This window comes from Ruditapes philippinarum, unplaced genomic scaffold, assembly GCF_026571515.1.
Source record: "Ruditapes philippinarum isolate M1 unplaced genomic scaffold, ASM2657151v2 ctg17_1_1_1_1, whole genome shotgun sequence".
NCBI lineage: Eukaryota > Metazoa > Mollusca > Bivalvia > Venerida > Veneridae > Ruditapes > Ruditapes philippinarum.
Genome location: NW_026865484.1, coordinates 412,459 through 426,047, shown reverse-complemented (window position 1 = coordinate 426,047; position 13,589 = coordinate 412,459). Strand labels below are relative to the sequence as shown.

Sequence of the window (13,589 nt, the reverse complement as noted above, 5' to 3'; positions counted from 1 at the left end):
TGTATTATGCTATGATGAAGGTTGTCAACATGTATTATGCTATGATGAAGGTTGTCAACATGTATTATGCTATGATGAAGGTTGTCAACATGTATTATGCTATGATGAAGGTTGTCAACATGTATTGTGCTATGATGAAGGTTGTCAACATGTATTATGCTATGATGAAGGTTGTCAACATGTATTATGCTATGATGAAGGTTGTCAACATATATTGTGCTATGATGAAGGGTGTCAACATGTATTATGCTATGATGAAGGTTGTCAACATGTATTATGCTATGATGAAGGATGCCAACCTATATTATGCTATGATGAAGGATGCCAACCTGTATTATGCTATGATGGAGAATGCCAACATGTTTTATGCTATGATGAAGGTTGTCAACATGTATTGTACTATGATGAATGGTATCAACATATATTGTGCTATGATGAAGATTTTTGTTTGTATCATGCTATGATGAAGGTTGTCGAAAGGTATTTTGCTATGATGGAGGTTGTCAACATGTATTGTGCTATGATGAAGGATGCCAACATGTATTGTGCTATGATGAAGGGTGTCAACATGTATTGTGCATTGATGAAGGTTGTTGAAAGGTATTTTGCTATGATGGAGAATGCCAACATGTATTACGCTATGATGAGATTGCCAACATGTACTGTGTTATGATGAAAGTTATTACATGTATATATTGCTATGGTAAAGCTTTTTTTGTTACATACATATATATTGTGTTATGATAAAGGTTGCCAACATGTTTTGTACAATGCATTGGTACTGGTCGGAGACCATCAACTGGACACATTTTGAACATTTTTCCATACAGATTTAATAACTGCAAACCTAGAGAGACCTAAAACTTTGACACAATACAGCTAGGTACTTCTCCTAATTAACAAGTTTGTTAATTTTTGATTGATTGACACTTATGTCTGAAGCTCATCAAGGAGGGTATCAAAATTACCTAAATTGTCTACACTACAGTACCATGTGTCCGGACAGGTATGTACATGACGTGATTTAATTCAGATAAAAGCTTGGGTGTTTTAATTTTTGATTTTTAACATGATATACAATATTTTAACAACAAATGCTGAAGTTTTGGATATTCTATTGTTTACTCTGCAAATGATTATAGCTGATATATGAAGTCAGGCATTGCATTTGTGATGCCCAAATTTCAACTTCAACGTTCTTAAAATAGAAATTAAAATATTACCATTTAGGGAGGTTAAGATAAATTTATTTACTTAAATATAGAAGAAACATGCATTTATTGTTGATAAAAAGTGACTGACAGCCACTAAACAAAGAAAATACAAAATTCAGCATTTTTGGGGCCGTCCAGGTTTGGTGGTTGTCTGGTTTTGATGATCCCCAACCAGGAATTATTTTATTGTCTTGTTTATAAGAGAAATGCCACTTCTTTCAATCGAAATTTGAAATGTCAAAATATTTACTTATTTGTATTCCAGACATGTTAAAAATAAATTAAGTTGCTAATTTACGAGACATTCCTTTCCAGACAAAAGCACATGTTTCATACAGATGTTCGTGATATTTTTTAGTTATTAGTTACAAAATAAAGATATGACTATTTCATACCAAACAAAAGCACGTGTTCAATACAGATGTTCCTGAATTTTTTTAATTAAAAAAGATATGACCAACAGCAAAGCATTGATATTAAATGAAAAACATTTTTACATTCTATGAATCAGATGTTGTTGACTGAACAAAAATCAATCAATTATCACTTAAAACTTGAATTGAAATAATATCAAAATATTCTTATGAAGAGTACATTTTCTGTGAAAATGTTTGGTTATTGACGGCTGTACTGACTTGCTAATGTCAGAATGTATACAGCCAGGCAAGTCCTGTATGTGCACTCTAACAAAAATCTACATTTATTTTAGCTGCTTAATTTCAGTGTTTTGATATTGAAATCCTTCAGAGCAGCCTTTTTCTAAAGGTTAAATATGTTATTTTTAACCCTTTACCACATATATACGCGAAACAACGCACTTTCATCCCCCCCCCTTTTTAGGCCTCAAATAGTGAAAAAAAATGTCCTATTTGGGCCACAAACATAAGTTTTCGTTTGAGAAATGTTGCTAAAAAAATTGAGCACTTTTTCGGCGCCGCTCCCCATCCAAAAGATACATCAGGGGGTTGCCAGAACGGGGATGTGCCCCCTTCTGTTAGGGGGGTTTGAAGGGGGGCGGAGTCCCCCTCATCGCCAAGAAAATTTTGGACTTGTGAGAGGCTTAAAATAACCCCAGGTCGATCATAATGTAACATTTAACCAACGCTGAAAAGCCTTTGACTCTATCTCAATCCCTTGAGCAGTTGCAGCACTTTGAAATAAATTTTGATGGAAAAAATCGAGGCAAAATAGTGATTTTTGGCAATTTTGAGATGTCCCCTCGTTGCCATGGTAACAGAAAATTTAAGACTGAGCATGTCTTTACAAAGGCAATGGTCCAGTCAACATTAGTGCCAAGTTTGATTAGTATTGAAGCATTTTTCATAGTTTCATAGCAGTTTGAACTTGTAACAGGAGGCTTTTCAGTGAAAACGGCCATTTTTCACAATATGCTCATGGGGGAAAGGGTTAACTAAAAAAATTATAAATGTTACAAAACAACAATTTTTCACCAAAATTAGGTGAAAGACCACATGTTAACATGAAAAACTAGTTTTTAGGTGATTCCAATGTTTTTCATCATTTTTTGTTAAATAAATAGTTTCATATACATGTAAATAAAATTAAAGTGAAGATGAAATTTGCTCTCAATTAAATACATAAACAATAAGGAAAGCCTTCAATTACCTCTAATCTAAGGTTCACTCTCTATATGTAAATTAGCAAAGTGGACAATTCGTTTCCCTGTCTTCTATTTTTTAGATACGAATGTCACTGGCATGTTATACATGGCTCTCTGGACACAGTTTTAACCTTTACCTCATATAGACGTGTTTTGATGGCTTTTTGCCCCCCCCCCCCCCCCCCGCCTTTTTGAGGCCTCAAACAGTGAAAAAATGCCATATTAAGACCCCAAACACACTGTTTTTCGTTTGAGTAATGTTGTTAAAAAAAAAAAGTGACCACTTTTTCAGCGCCGCCCTCCCTCCCCCCAAATCAAAATGGTACATCAGGGGGTTGCCAGAAGGGGGATGCCCCTTTCTGTCAGGGGGGGGGGGGGGGGGGGGGTTAAAGGTTAAAGAGGATAATGATGCTGTTGCAAAGATTAATTTACTGAAATAATTTAAACAATTGTTTTTCAAACAAAAAATAAAAAGCTTAAGGCCACTTTAAATAACAATACACAGTTCAAAACTAAAAGCACAAAAATCACATAACTTAGTGTAATAAGTCTCTTCACAAATCTTTCACTTACCCATCAGCACTCTCTGGCCCAAAATTTGTTGCTATTGGCAGCAAGGATTCCTTGTTAATTCTTGGATATCTGAATGGAATAACAAGAATTTATAGTAAAACATATTCTTTACAACTACAAGCTACTCTAAGAAGAAAAGCACAAAAAGATCCATAAATAACTTTCAACAAATAATAAATATGTTTAAAATAATATTATAAGTGATTTTAGATTTAACACAAGTGAAATAATAAAATAAAAAGGTTTTGATCATGCCAGAGGTAGGGTTCAAACATATGGTTGCATGTTGAAAGTATTTCTTAGTCAGTGACATATTTACCACTTAAAATACCCCCTTATGACATAAGTTAGCATTCTTATTGTAATAGTTAATTTGGATATTGCTTTGTTAACCGTATTTCAATAACAGCATTACAGCAAGTTAGAGATGACTATATCAATACCTGCTTTGAGTAAATGTGAATATATTCACTCTAACTTGGTTGTATTTCTTCAATATTTTCTCTGTGTCTTCGTCCGTGTTAAAAGAGTTCATAAGAACAAGAGGTACATCTGCATCATACTTCCTGTTTAATGTCTGAAACAAAGTTGATAAAAATACAAGCATATATATAACAAAATGGACAATGCAGATCTGTTAACAAGAGATATCTTGAAAAAGATACACAACCTTGTTTGTAATATAAGGGCACATATTTTCAACTAAGTGCATGTAATATGAGGGAATAAGTTTTCAACTGTGTAATTTGAGGGCACAGAAGTTCAACTGTGTTATATGAGCATAAAAATATTCACCAGTGATATATGTGGGCACAGATGTTCTATTGTGTAATATGAGAGCACAGTTGTTCTACTGTGTTACATGAGCACAAAGATGTTCAACTGTGATATATGAGAGCACAGATGTTCAACTGTGTTATGAGAGCACAGTTGTTCTACTGTGTAATATGAGAGCACAGTTGTTCAACTGTGTTATATGAGCACAAAGATGTTCACCAGTGATATATGAGAGCACAGATGTTCAACTGTGTTATGAGAGCACAGATGTTCAACTGTGTTATGAGAGCACAGTTGTTCAACTGTGTTATGAGAGCACAGTTGTTCTACTGTGTAATATGAGAGCACAGTTGTTCAACTGTGTTATATGAGCACAAAGATGTTCACCAGTGATAAATGAGGGCACAGATGTTCAACTGTGATGTATGAGGGCACAGATGTTCTATTGTGATATATGAGGGCACAGATGTTCAACTGTGTTATATGAGGGCACAGCCATATCTTAAATGAGCTTAGATCTTTTCAAAAAAATGTGCTAGTTATTTGATAAATTGATTAAACTTTAAGTGCTAATGATTTTTTACAAGAACATTATGGCTAAATCTTTTGCTTATTAACTATAAACCTGATGATTTTGTGTCATGGATTTCCCATGCTGTCAGTTTAAAACAGTCAATTCAAACTTTAAGGAATCATTATATAAAATACAAAAATTAAGCTACCAGCAGTATAAAGACTTATCAGACTGCACAAATGTGAAGGCTGACCTAAATCTTTAACACTGATGGCAAATAGGTTCAGGGTTTATATCAAAATTCATCATCAAGGAAAGACAAAACAATGAAGTGGACTTGTATAAGAAATATCACATTTTTTACCTTTGACCTCTGTAAGTATAAACTAAACCATAAACAGATGTTGGTCAAACATGTAACACTTGTAACAAACCCTAGCATGAAACAACATTTATGTAGCAGACACATTTTATGTGACATTCTGAATCTAGACTGACCGAGAACACAAAATCATAATGTTCTTCAACATACAATCTAAACCCACCTCAATTTGCTGCACATTCATATCAAGGAATGTGAGTTCATTACGGACACTGATGACCGACTTCGGTCCCTTACATCCCATGCTAGTTCCCAAACCTCCATTCAGCTTCACCACAACCAGCTTGTCCAATAACTGCTTGATCTCATCAGACTTTGGTGCTACCAAATCTTTGTATGTTTTCACCTGAATGTAACATAAATATGAGTGCAAGACAGTTTACTCTATAAATAAGAAAAATACATGTATTACAAAATTACTGTTTCTCCTTTTTCAAACATATGCTTACTACCAGCCTTAAACTTTTTATTTTATATAAAACAACTAAAGATTTTACCAAACAATAGAAGTTCCCTACTACAAACGGCCTCAATTAGCAAGCCTTGCACCTCTCATCCCATATTGTCATCGCTCAAAGGATAGTAACATGTTATTCTTCATTTTTTGTTTCATTCATTGTAAAGCAGTGACCAAATTCTCCATCCCAAGCAAATCATATTCAAAATAAAAACTAGAAATTCTCACCACAAACTCAAAGTCACGATGGCTGCCTCAAAAGTGATATGTAAAATTTTCCTTTAAAAGCTAGGAATCTATATTAAAATTTCACCAAGTTATCATCTAGGCAAACATACTCAGTAAGTTTAATTCAGCCTTTATAAATTGTTAACAAAGTGTTTTTAATATGACTTGGTGACCTAGTATAGTGCTTTGTCTAAGTGTTAAACTTGTCAAGGATATCATTGAGAGAGACTGTGGATGTTTGGTTTGGTTTTACGACACACAAACAGGATTTAGGTCATAAGGCGCTGAAACAGATTATTTTGGCTAACCTTGGGTGTTTCAAACTTAAAGCAACACCAGGGGTTAAAACCCCCTCACCTGCTGAAGATTAGAGTTGCATAGACTCCAATAATTCGAACCCATTTGGCCCCTCTTTTGATCTCACAGAGATAAACTGTGGCTGCAATTCTGATGCCTCAACCCTTAGAGGCAACCCCTCAGCCACAAATGGTTTAAAAGAAACATTCTGACAAAATTTTCAAAGATTTGATCTGACACAATTACCCAGTTCAGAACCGTCAGTCAGAATACACATAATTACCCATTGACACTGAAAAGCTTTGCCTGGTTTCAAACTTCTTTGTCAGAATTGTTCATTAGTTTACTTACTGCATCATCTCGTAGAAGTTTTATTTTCTCCCAGTCAACACTTGGTCCAGTTTCATGCAAATACCTGTTGAACAGCTGCTCAAAACCATCAAACTCCCTTTGAATGTGCTGGAAAAAAAGAACTATTTTACATAAAACACTTTTTTCTAAGGAAAATTCTCAGTGGCACAATGGAACTTAATTTTCTGATAAACAGTAATTAATGATCAAAAAAACTTACATTGCAACAGTTGCATCTTTACATAAAAAATTTCTGTATGTTTGTAATAAGGGATGTTAGATATACGTAATAAAGTATACATACAGGTTCCTTTCACAACAAACAAACAATATACTTAATATGACCAGTAAACTAAGAGCAACAAAATTTATTTCAATCTACCAATATCTGAATATTAAAGTGTATATTTAAAGCTATACATGTATATCTGATTCAAAAGTTACTGTTTTGATTATGAAAAAGAATATTTCTGAAATACTCACATGAAAGTTTAGACAATATTTATGCGTGTTTAAGAACAGAGACATTCTATGTAACAACTCTTTAAAGAATCAACCAGAAGATTATTGAAACAGTATAATTTTACTATTTTATAAAAAAAAATGTCATAAGGTATAAACCTGACAAAACCTTTTGTACTACACACAGAGTATAGAAAAGTTTGTCTTCAACCATATGACTCTAAAATGGTACAATCATATACATGTATATTTTGCACTTTCACCATGTGTAAGCAACTTTGATCATGTGACCACAAAAGTCAACGTACACGGCCAAAATAGCTCGGCTGAGGTAAGTTTTTTAATGATTATTTTTTCTATCAAGCCAATTCAAATTATGCTATTAGCCTACTGACCTTGGCAGTTCCTGAAATTTTACTTAGAACTGACATGCATATCGTTTATTAAGTTTTCATCAACACTTTTACACAATAACGTGTAAGTTGTCATCGACAATTTGCAAATATTGTTTGAATGTTCTCATAAAATACAAAACATTAGACGAAACTAAATACATTTTTAGAAAGCATCGGAACTGCGGCACTCGGTAGGCTATGTAGCATAATTTAAATCGGCTGGACAAAAAAATAATCACTAAAAAACTTACCTCAGCCGAGCTATTTTGGCCGGGTACGTTGACTTTTGTGGTCACATGACCAAAGTTGCTTACCCACGGTGACTATATACAAGAAAATAACAATGATTGTCAAACCTCTTTATTTCCCATTACAGTGTTGAGGATTTTCTGCATTTCCTTGTTCATGGCAGCCTTCGCATCAAGTCTCATCTTCTCTTTAAACTCCACATCACTGGCAGACCTCCTGTGCCCTTTGACAAATGTTGTCTGAAATTTTCCGGAAACAAGAAAAAAGTTTTGAAACCTGCTTGGTTCAAAAACACTTAAGTACATTTTTGTAAATGTAAATTTCTATACAAGTAAAGAAAACAGCATAACTTTGTCAACATGCAATGGTAAGGGTTATGAATTTTTGCCTTTTTAATTTAATGCATCTTGTGATCCTATATTATATTAACTAATACTTTTAGACTGGTTTCAAATATACTGACGGGAAAAGATATGTGGACTGGTACTCAGCTGAAAAACAATAGTGGACTTGCCTTGTGGCTTGTTAACATCAATGTGTGGATAAAATAACCCACAATAACACAGACATCTTAGTGTCCACCTTTATCTGTCATCCAATGAAAATGCTGTATTTCTTAAAAAATCTGTGCGTTAATTTTCATAGAAGAACAAAAGTTGATACTTTATCAAATTCTTAACATAGTCACCTTCTATCTTCATAGTGCTTCATAGAACCCTGTTCCTAATAATAGTCATTTGCATAAATGACGCTTAAAAGTAAATAGTAATGAAGCCATATCAAGTTTGCCACTTAGCATGTTAGTATTCATCCGTAGCTGTTTTACAGAAATCAGAAACATCCTCCTGTTGCTATCACTCCATCAAAGTTTCCAATTTCTGTAGAACAGTATGGATGAACAACAGATACATATATATTTCTTTAGTTGCTGTGCATAAAGTTCATAAATACAAATGCTAGTAAATAACAACTGAACTATATACACACCTTAATCTTATTTTATGTTTCCTTAAATTATTAAGCTTTAAACCATTTAATTCCCAGAAAATCCACTAAAAAAATCAATTGAAATCAACACATAAATATTTTTGTAGATTTTATTTAAACTCCAAATTGGCAAAACATTAAGATTACTTTGTCATGTTTTAAATTTTGCTCACTTTTTGCCACATTTACATCCAGCTGTTATTTGTTATAACATCAATATAAAGTATTATTTTACTACAAAAGCCAATTATAGCAACAACAAGAACGGTATATCAAGATAATCTATTGAACTGAATATTTCAACAGCTGTTGTAAAGGACATGACCATAATAATATCTTCCTAGAATAAATGGTTTAAAAATGTGGCAGAACATTCAACATAAATTCTTAGTGCTTGTGAACATTTGGATTTATTGCAACTTAATTACAATCAAGTCTTGTTTAATCTAATTAACATCTTTGACTGATCTTGTAACCAAAATTGGTCCTATATGATTCCCAAATGAAACTAGTCCCAAATCTGGAAAAAATAAACTCCTTATCATAACTTTTGTCAATTTTTTAAGCTACATAAAAACACTTTTAAAATTCTAATGCTTTTGGTTGTGTTCTCAAATAAGATATCATGACAATAAAATTAAAATAATTACAAAATAATTACAACAATTTGTGAAATAAAGTCAAGTTAAAGAGCAGTAAACACAATGTTTAAAATCTACTCACAAAACCAGTGTTGTATCCATTAGTAAGCATTTTTATGACATGCACATTTTCTCTCATTTAAGACATCTTATATTGCTTACTATTTTCATTAATATACCAGATGTTGTAACACGTCAATACTGGTTCTATACAAAATGATACAAACGTCAATGCAAACAACGTAACAAATGTCTTGAAAAACAAATTCCTGAACATTAATTCATTATCCTTTTTCTATCCTTTTCCTAAAAAAAATGATAATTAAATTGCACTTAAAATTTTGTGTACAAAAAATAGCCCAAAATATTGCCAATTGAAGTTTGATCAAAAGGAAAAGATGATATAAGTTAATAATTAGAAACAAAATTATAAATTAAATGACACTGTGTGGTTGATAAATTGTTTTGTGGTGAAAATATTATTAAATTTTGTATGAACTTATAGGGTGGGATAAATTCTATACAAGTATAATTGCAAAGTTTTTACCTAGGAAACATTTATGATGTATACTTGTTTAATTATTATGTTAAATGACAATTGTGAATTTTCAGGATATTTTGTATGTTTATTTAATGATATAGTCACATCATTCTCTCTGACTTCTTATAAAAGACAGTTAAAAAAACAAAATAAAAAAAAATATATTTTGATATTTTGTCATAGCATAATCTCCCAATTTTATATCAAAATGAAAGAGAATATTCAGCTGGAGATTTTCTTTGACACCTTTCAAAAATCATACCTTTGACCAATTTGAAAATATTCACATAAAACCTCACTCCAATTTTTAAAAATCTATCTATAGTTAAAAGAAATTAATTTTTTAAAGCAAAAACCAAGTTATGTAATAATAAAGCTTTAAAGTCTTTAAAACAAATAAAACTGATTTTTGCTTCGTCAGCAATTTGTCCTCAACTTATCTACAAAACATAAAATAACTAAGTCATTTAACATTCTCTTTGTCAGTTCAAATAAATGACATGAAGATTAGACGTGCAAATTTTGTGTTTTTCATTACATTATAAGTTTCTTCAATTTTACTTAAAGCAGATTGCTTGAGTATAGTGTGGAAATATTCAATATGTCCTGTTTCATCAAATATGGGACTTCAAATCAACTGCCGATCACCGCTACAGATTCTAATCATATCAACGACTTTAGATTCTTAAAATCAACTAGCTAACAGATGATTGGTGAACTTATACTCAGATGGAACATCATTATATGAGCCGCGTCACGACAAAACCAACATAATGCGTTTGTGACCAGCATGGATCCAGACCAGCCTGCGCATCCGCGCAGTCTGATCAGGATCCATGCTGTTCGCTATCAGTTTCTCTACTTGTAATAGAGTTGGTAAGCGAACAGCATGGATCCTGATCAGACTGCCCAGATGCGCAGGCTGGTCTGGATCCATGCTGGTCGCAAACGCACTATGTTGGTTTTGTCATGAAGCGGCTCATATTACATTTGTACCTCTACAGAGTCACAGTGGCTAATTTTTAAAACCAACAAAAAACAAAATCATCAAATATGAATATATTATGATGATGAAAAAACCATAAATTGATGACTCCATGTATGTGAGTAACATACTGAGAAAAAAGTAATTATACATTCTTTTCCTCATCACCTATTTCCAGTATTTAAAAGTACTGTTGACTTTTATTCTTCTATATGAGACAAGTTTTAAGAGAGAAAATAAACATGTAAATAAGAGGCGTAAACAATAGGCTGTATGAAAAAATAGTAAGAAACATTTCAAGCCGAGACGATTGATCTTCTAAACAAGACTAGGTGATGTTAAACCTAATCATTCAGAAAAAAAATCTCTGATTAAATGACACAAGATGAGGAGACTGTAATCAATCTTGTTACTAAACTCTTCCTCTTTTAGTTTATAGGAACAATAAGCACACACTAGGTGGTTTAAACATTTTTCTACTGGGGAACGCCTGTAATAAAACAATCCATCATACTGCTGTGGTATTGGAAAATGACAAACACTTCAAAATGCAGGCAAAACATAATTAAGGTATACACAATTTTATTTAATTGTCTTAAATCTGTATGTGGTAAATTTATACCATTGTGATTTTTTTCTTTCTTCTTTTGTTTCTAGTTTTTTCTTTCCTCCCTTATATTAATTCTACATACAATTTTGTCATCAACTTTGTATTAAAAGGCTCTTGACTTTGTTAATTTCAGAATACATAATAAAATTGTAAAATTTAGCTGGCAAAAAGTATAGTGGCTGACCAGAGTTGAGAACAGCAGGCTAATATGGGTTATAAAATACAAGAGCTGTCAGTAAGACAGACCAAACAACTATTCTTAGTGCTTGATAGTTAACAAGATCCTTGATAGTGTAAGTATTAAGCAAAAAGAAAAATTACATGACATATTTGTGAGTCTTGGATATTGAACAAGATTTTTTTTTAGTTCACAAAGGCCATAATTCAAAATTAATGCCTTTCATTATAATCCTGAAGACATGTATTAAGTTTTAAGTAAATACCTTATATAGTTTTAAAGATATGAATTAAACCAAGGGCTCTTTTTTCAGTCAAAATCCATGGCAGAGTACTGGACCTTGGACAGTGACCACCAATTATGATTCTGGAGACATGAAGTTAATTTCAGTAATTTTAAAGACTGATGTTGCATGCAAAACTTAAAAAAAAGAGTTTTTTGGCCTTGGACAGTGACCTATCAGGACCTCAAATAAGTGTGTAATGTACGGTACAAGCAAATATAGTCAGTGGTTGATATAAAAACAGCTGAGCTTAAAAAACCCTTGAGGCATATAACTATATATTTTTACTGTGGCTTCACCAAAATAGCACTAAAAGTGCCAAACAATAAAAATTAAAAGTATTTGCATATTAACATTTAATATATTGCTTGAAATAGTAGAGAAAAAAAAAGATTGTATAATATTTTGAGAAAATGTAAGAAAGAATATTGCAGTACAAGGGTTCCATACTGACAATAACACTGCATCATAATATTGGTGTGTTTCAGTATAATGTCACCTCCTCCACTTTGTCTATAGTAAATTTAAATTAACTTCTGTGCTGTGTTAATATTAATTTCTAGAAATTTTATTATAAATGAATATTTTATGTATTTTAAACTAATAATAAAATGAAGAATCAAGTTATATAACTTAGAAATGACATTAGAACCAAATACTTCAAAGAGGAAAAAAAATCTAAACTTAAAAAAGTCAAATGAATCTGAAATTCTGCAAACTAGTGTAAAAATTTAATTTATATATTTCACAAGTTACAAAAGCCATTTAAGATATTTTAAACAATATACCAAGTCTTTATTTCGTAAAAGCGCTTCCGAAATGCATCTTCTAATCTATAATTACAGGTATGTAGAATTTAAAATGTCTGTGTTATATAATTATAAAGTAATTTACCCATCTAGTCATAGTGAAATTTCTCACTATTCAATATTCCTTGTATCACAAAATTTACAATATTACTTTTAAACCTACAAATTTCAGTTTTTTTAATGAAAAACACTGAAAATTCTTTTTTATTTAAATGAAAATTTGATACATTGCCAATAATGACTCTTTTTATCATAAATGAGCTGCTAAAATAATTCTTTCCTTAAAAGTAAAATTGAAAATTATTTTTTTATATTAATTCGGTCAATCTTTTACAAAACCCCATCGCCACTATCACAGTTTGTTTAGCCAACATCAATCAAAGTTTATTGCTATTTTATAATAATATCACTTTCCACAAGATTAATAATGACCTTTGTGACACAGACATGGCATCAAATCATTCCTGTAACTTTATATCTTAATGGACCATGTTTAAAATATTAGTATATATTACTTTGAAAAGAATATCTCAAATCAGGATGTCTTTTGGATGACATACGTGATGGAAAATTCTATAAATATACTAATTCTAGTAGGTGTTTCATCAAATCTAACCCAGTCAATTAGTTTGTGCATATTCTTCAAATTTGTTCATCAACTAAATCAATTGGGAAAAGATTGTAGAAAATATAAAAAAAAAACTTCATATTAAACTGTTAACAAATTAAAAATGTACATTAAACTGTAAACAATAAAACAGCTCAAAAAGTTACATTCTTTCTAGAGGTTTATGCACTTTATCCAAAGATAATTTGTTTAACATTAAAAAACATTAAAAAAAAAACCCATAGTTATATGGATTGCTGCATTTCTAGCATTTATCTTAAATAAACCCTAATAAAGCAATATAATGGTAAACTTTTACCTTTATAGTCTAAAATTAATTCAAATTTCATGAAAAGTTCATAAATATTGTTCAGATGATAGTGTCAGACATTTAAGAAGATATAACAACAGCTGTGAAACCATTTCTT

At 31.6% G+C, this 13,589-nt stretch overlaps 1 protein-coding gene across 3 annotated transcripts in view; it reads right to left on the bottom strand.

Annotated features, from left to right (window-relative positions):
• LOC132729321 (UTP--glucose-1-phosphate uridylyltransferase-like) overlaps positions 1–13,589 on the bottom strand; it is a 40,764-nt gene that overhangs the window by 19,989 nt on the left and 7,186 nt on the right. For 2 of the 3 annotated variants that reach the window (XM_060715061.1, XM_060715060.1), the window contains exons 2-6: positions 7,628–7,759; positions 6,415–6,522; positions 5,245–5,427; positions 3,852–3,985; positions 3,409–3,477 (exon numbers count right to left, since the gene is read on the bottom strand). In XM_060715061.1, coding sequence (XP_060571044.1) covers positions 3,409–3,477; positions 3,852–3,985; positions 5,245–5,427; positions 6,415–6,522; positions 7,628–7,759 — 626 coding nt within the window. Of the gene's footprint in view, positions 1–3,408; positions 3,478–3,851; positions 3,986–5,244; positions 5,428–6,414; positions 6,523–7,627; positions 7,760–9,230; positions 9,387–13,589 lie in introns of those variants that run through there. The other variant, XM_060715059.1, reaches the window with a different exon arrangement.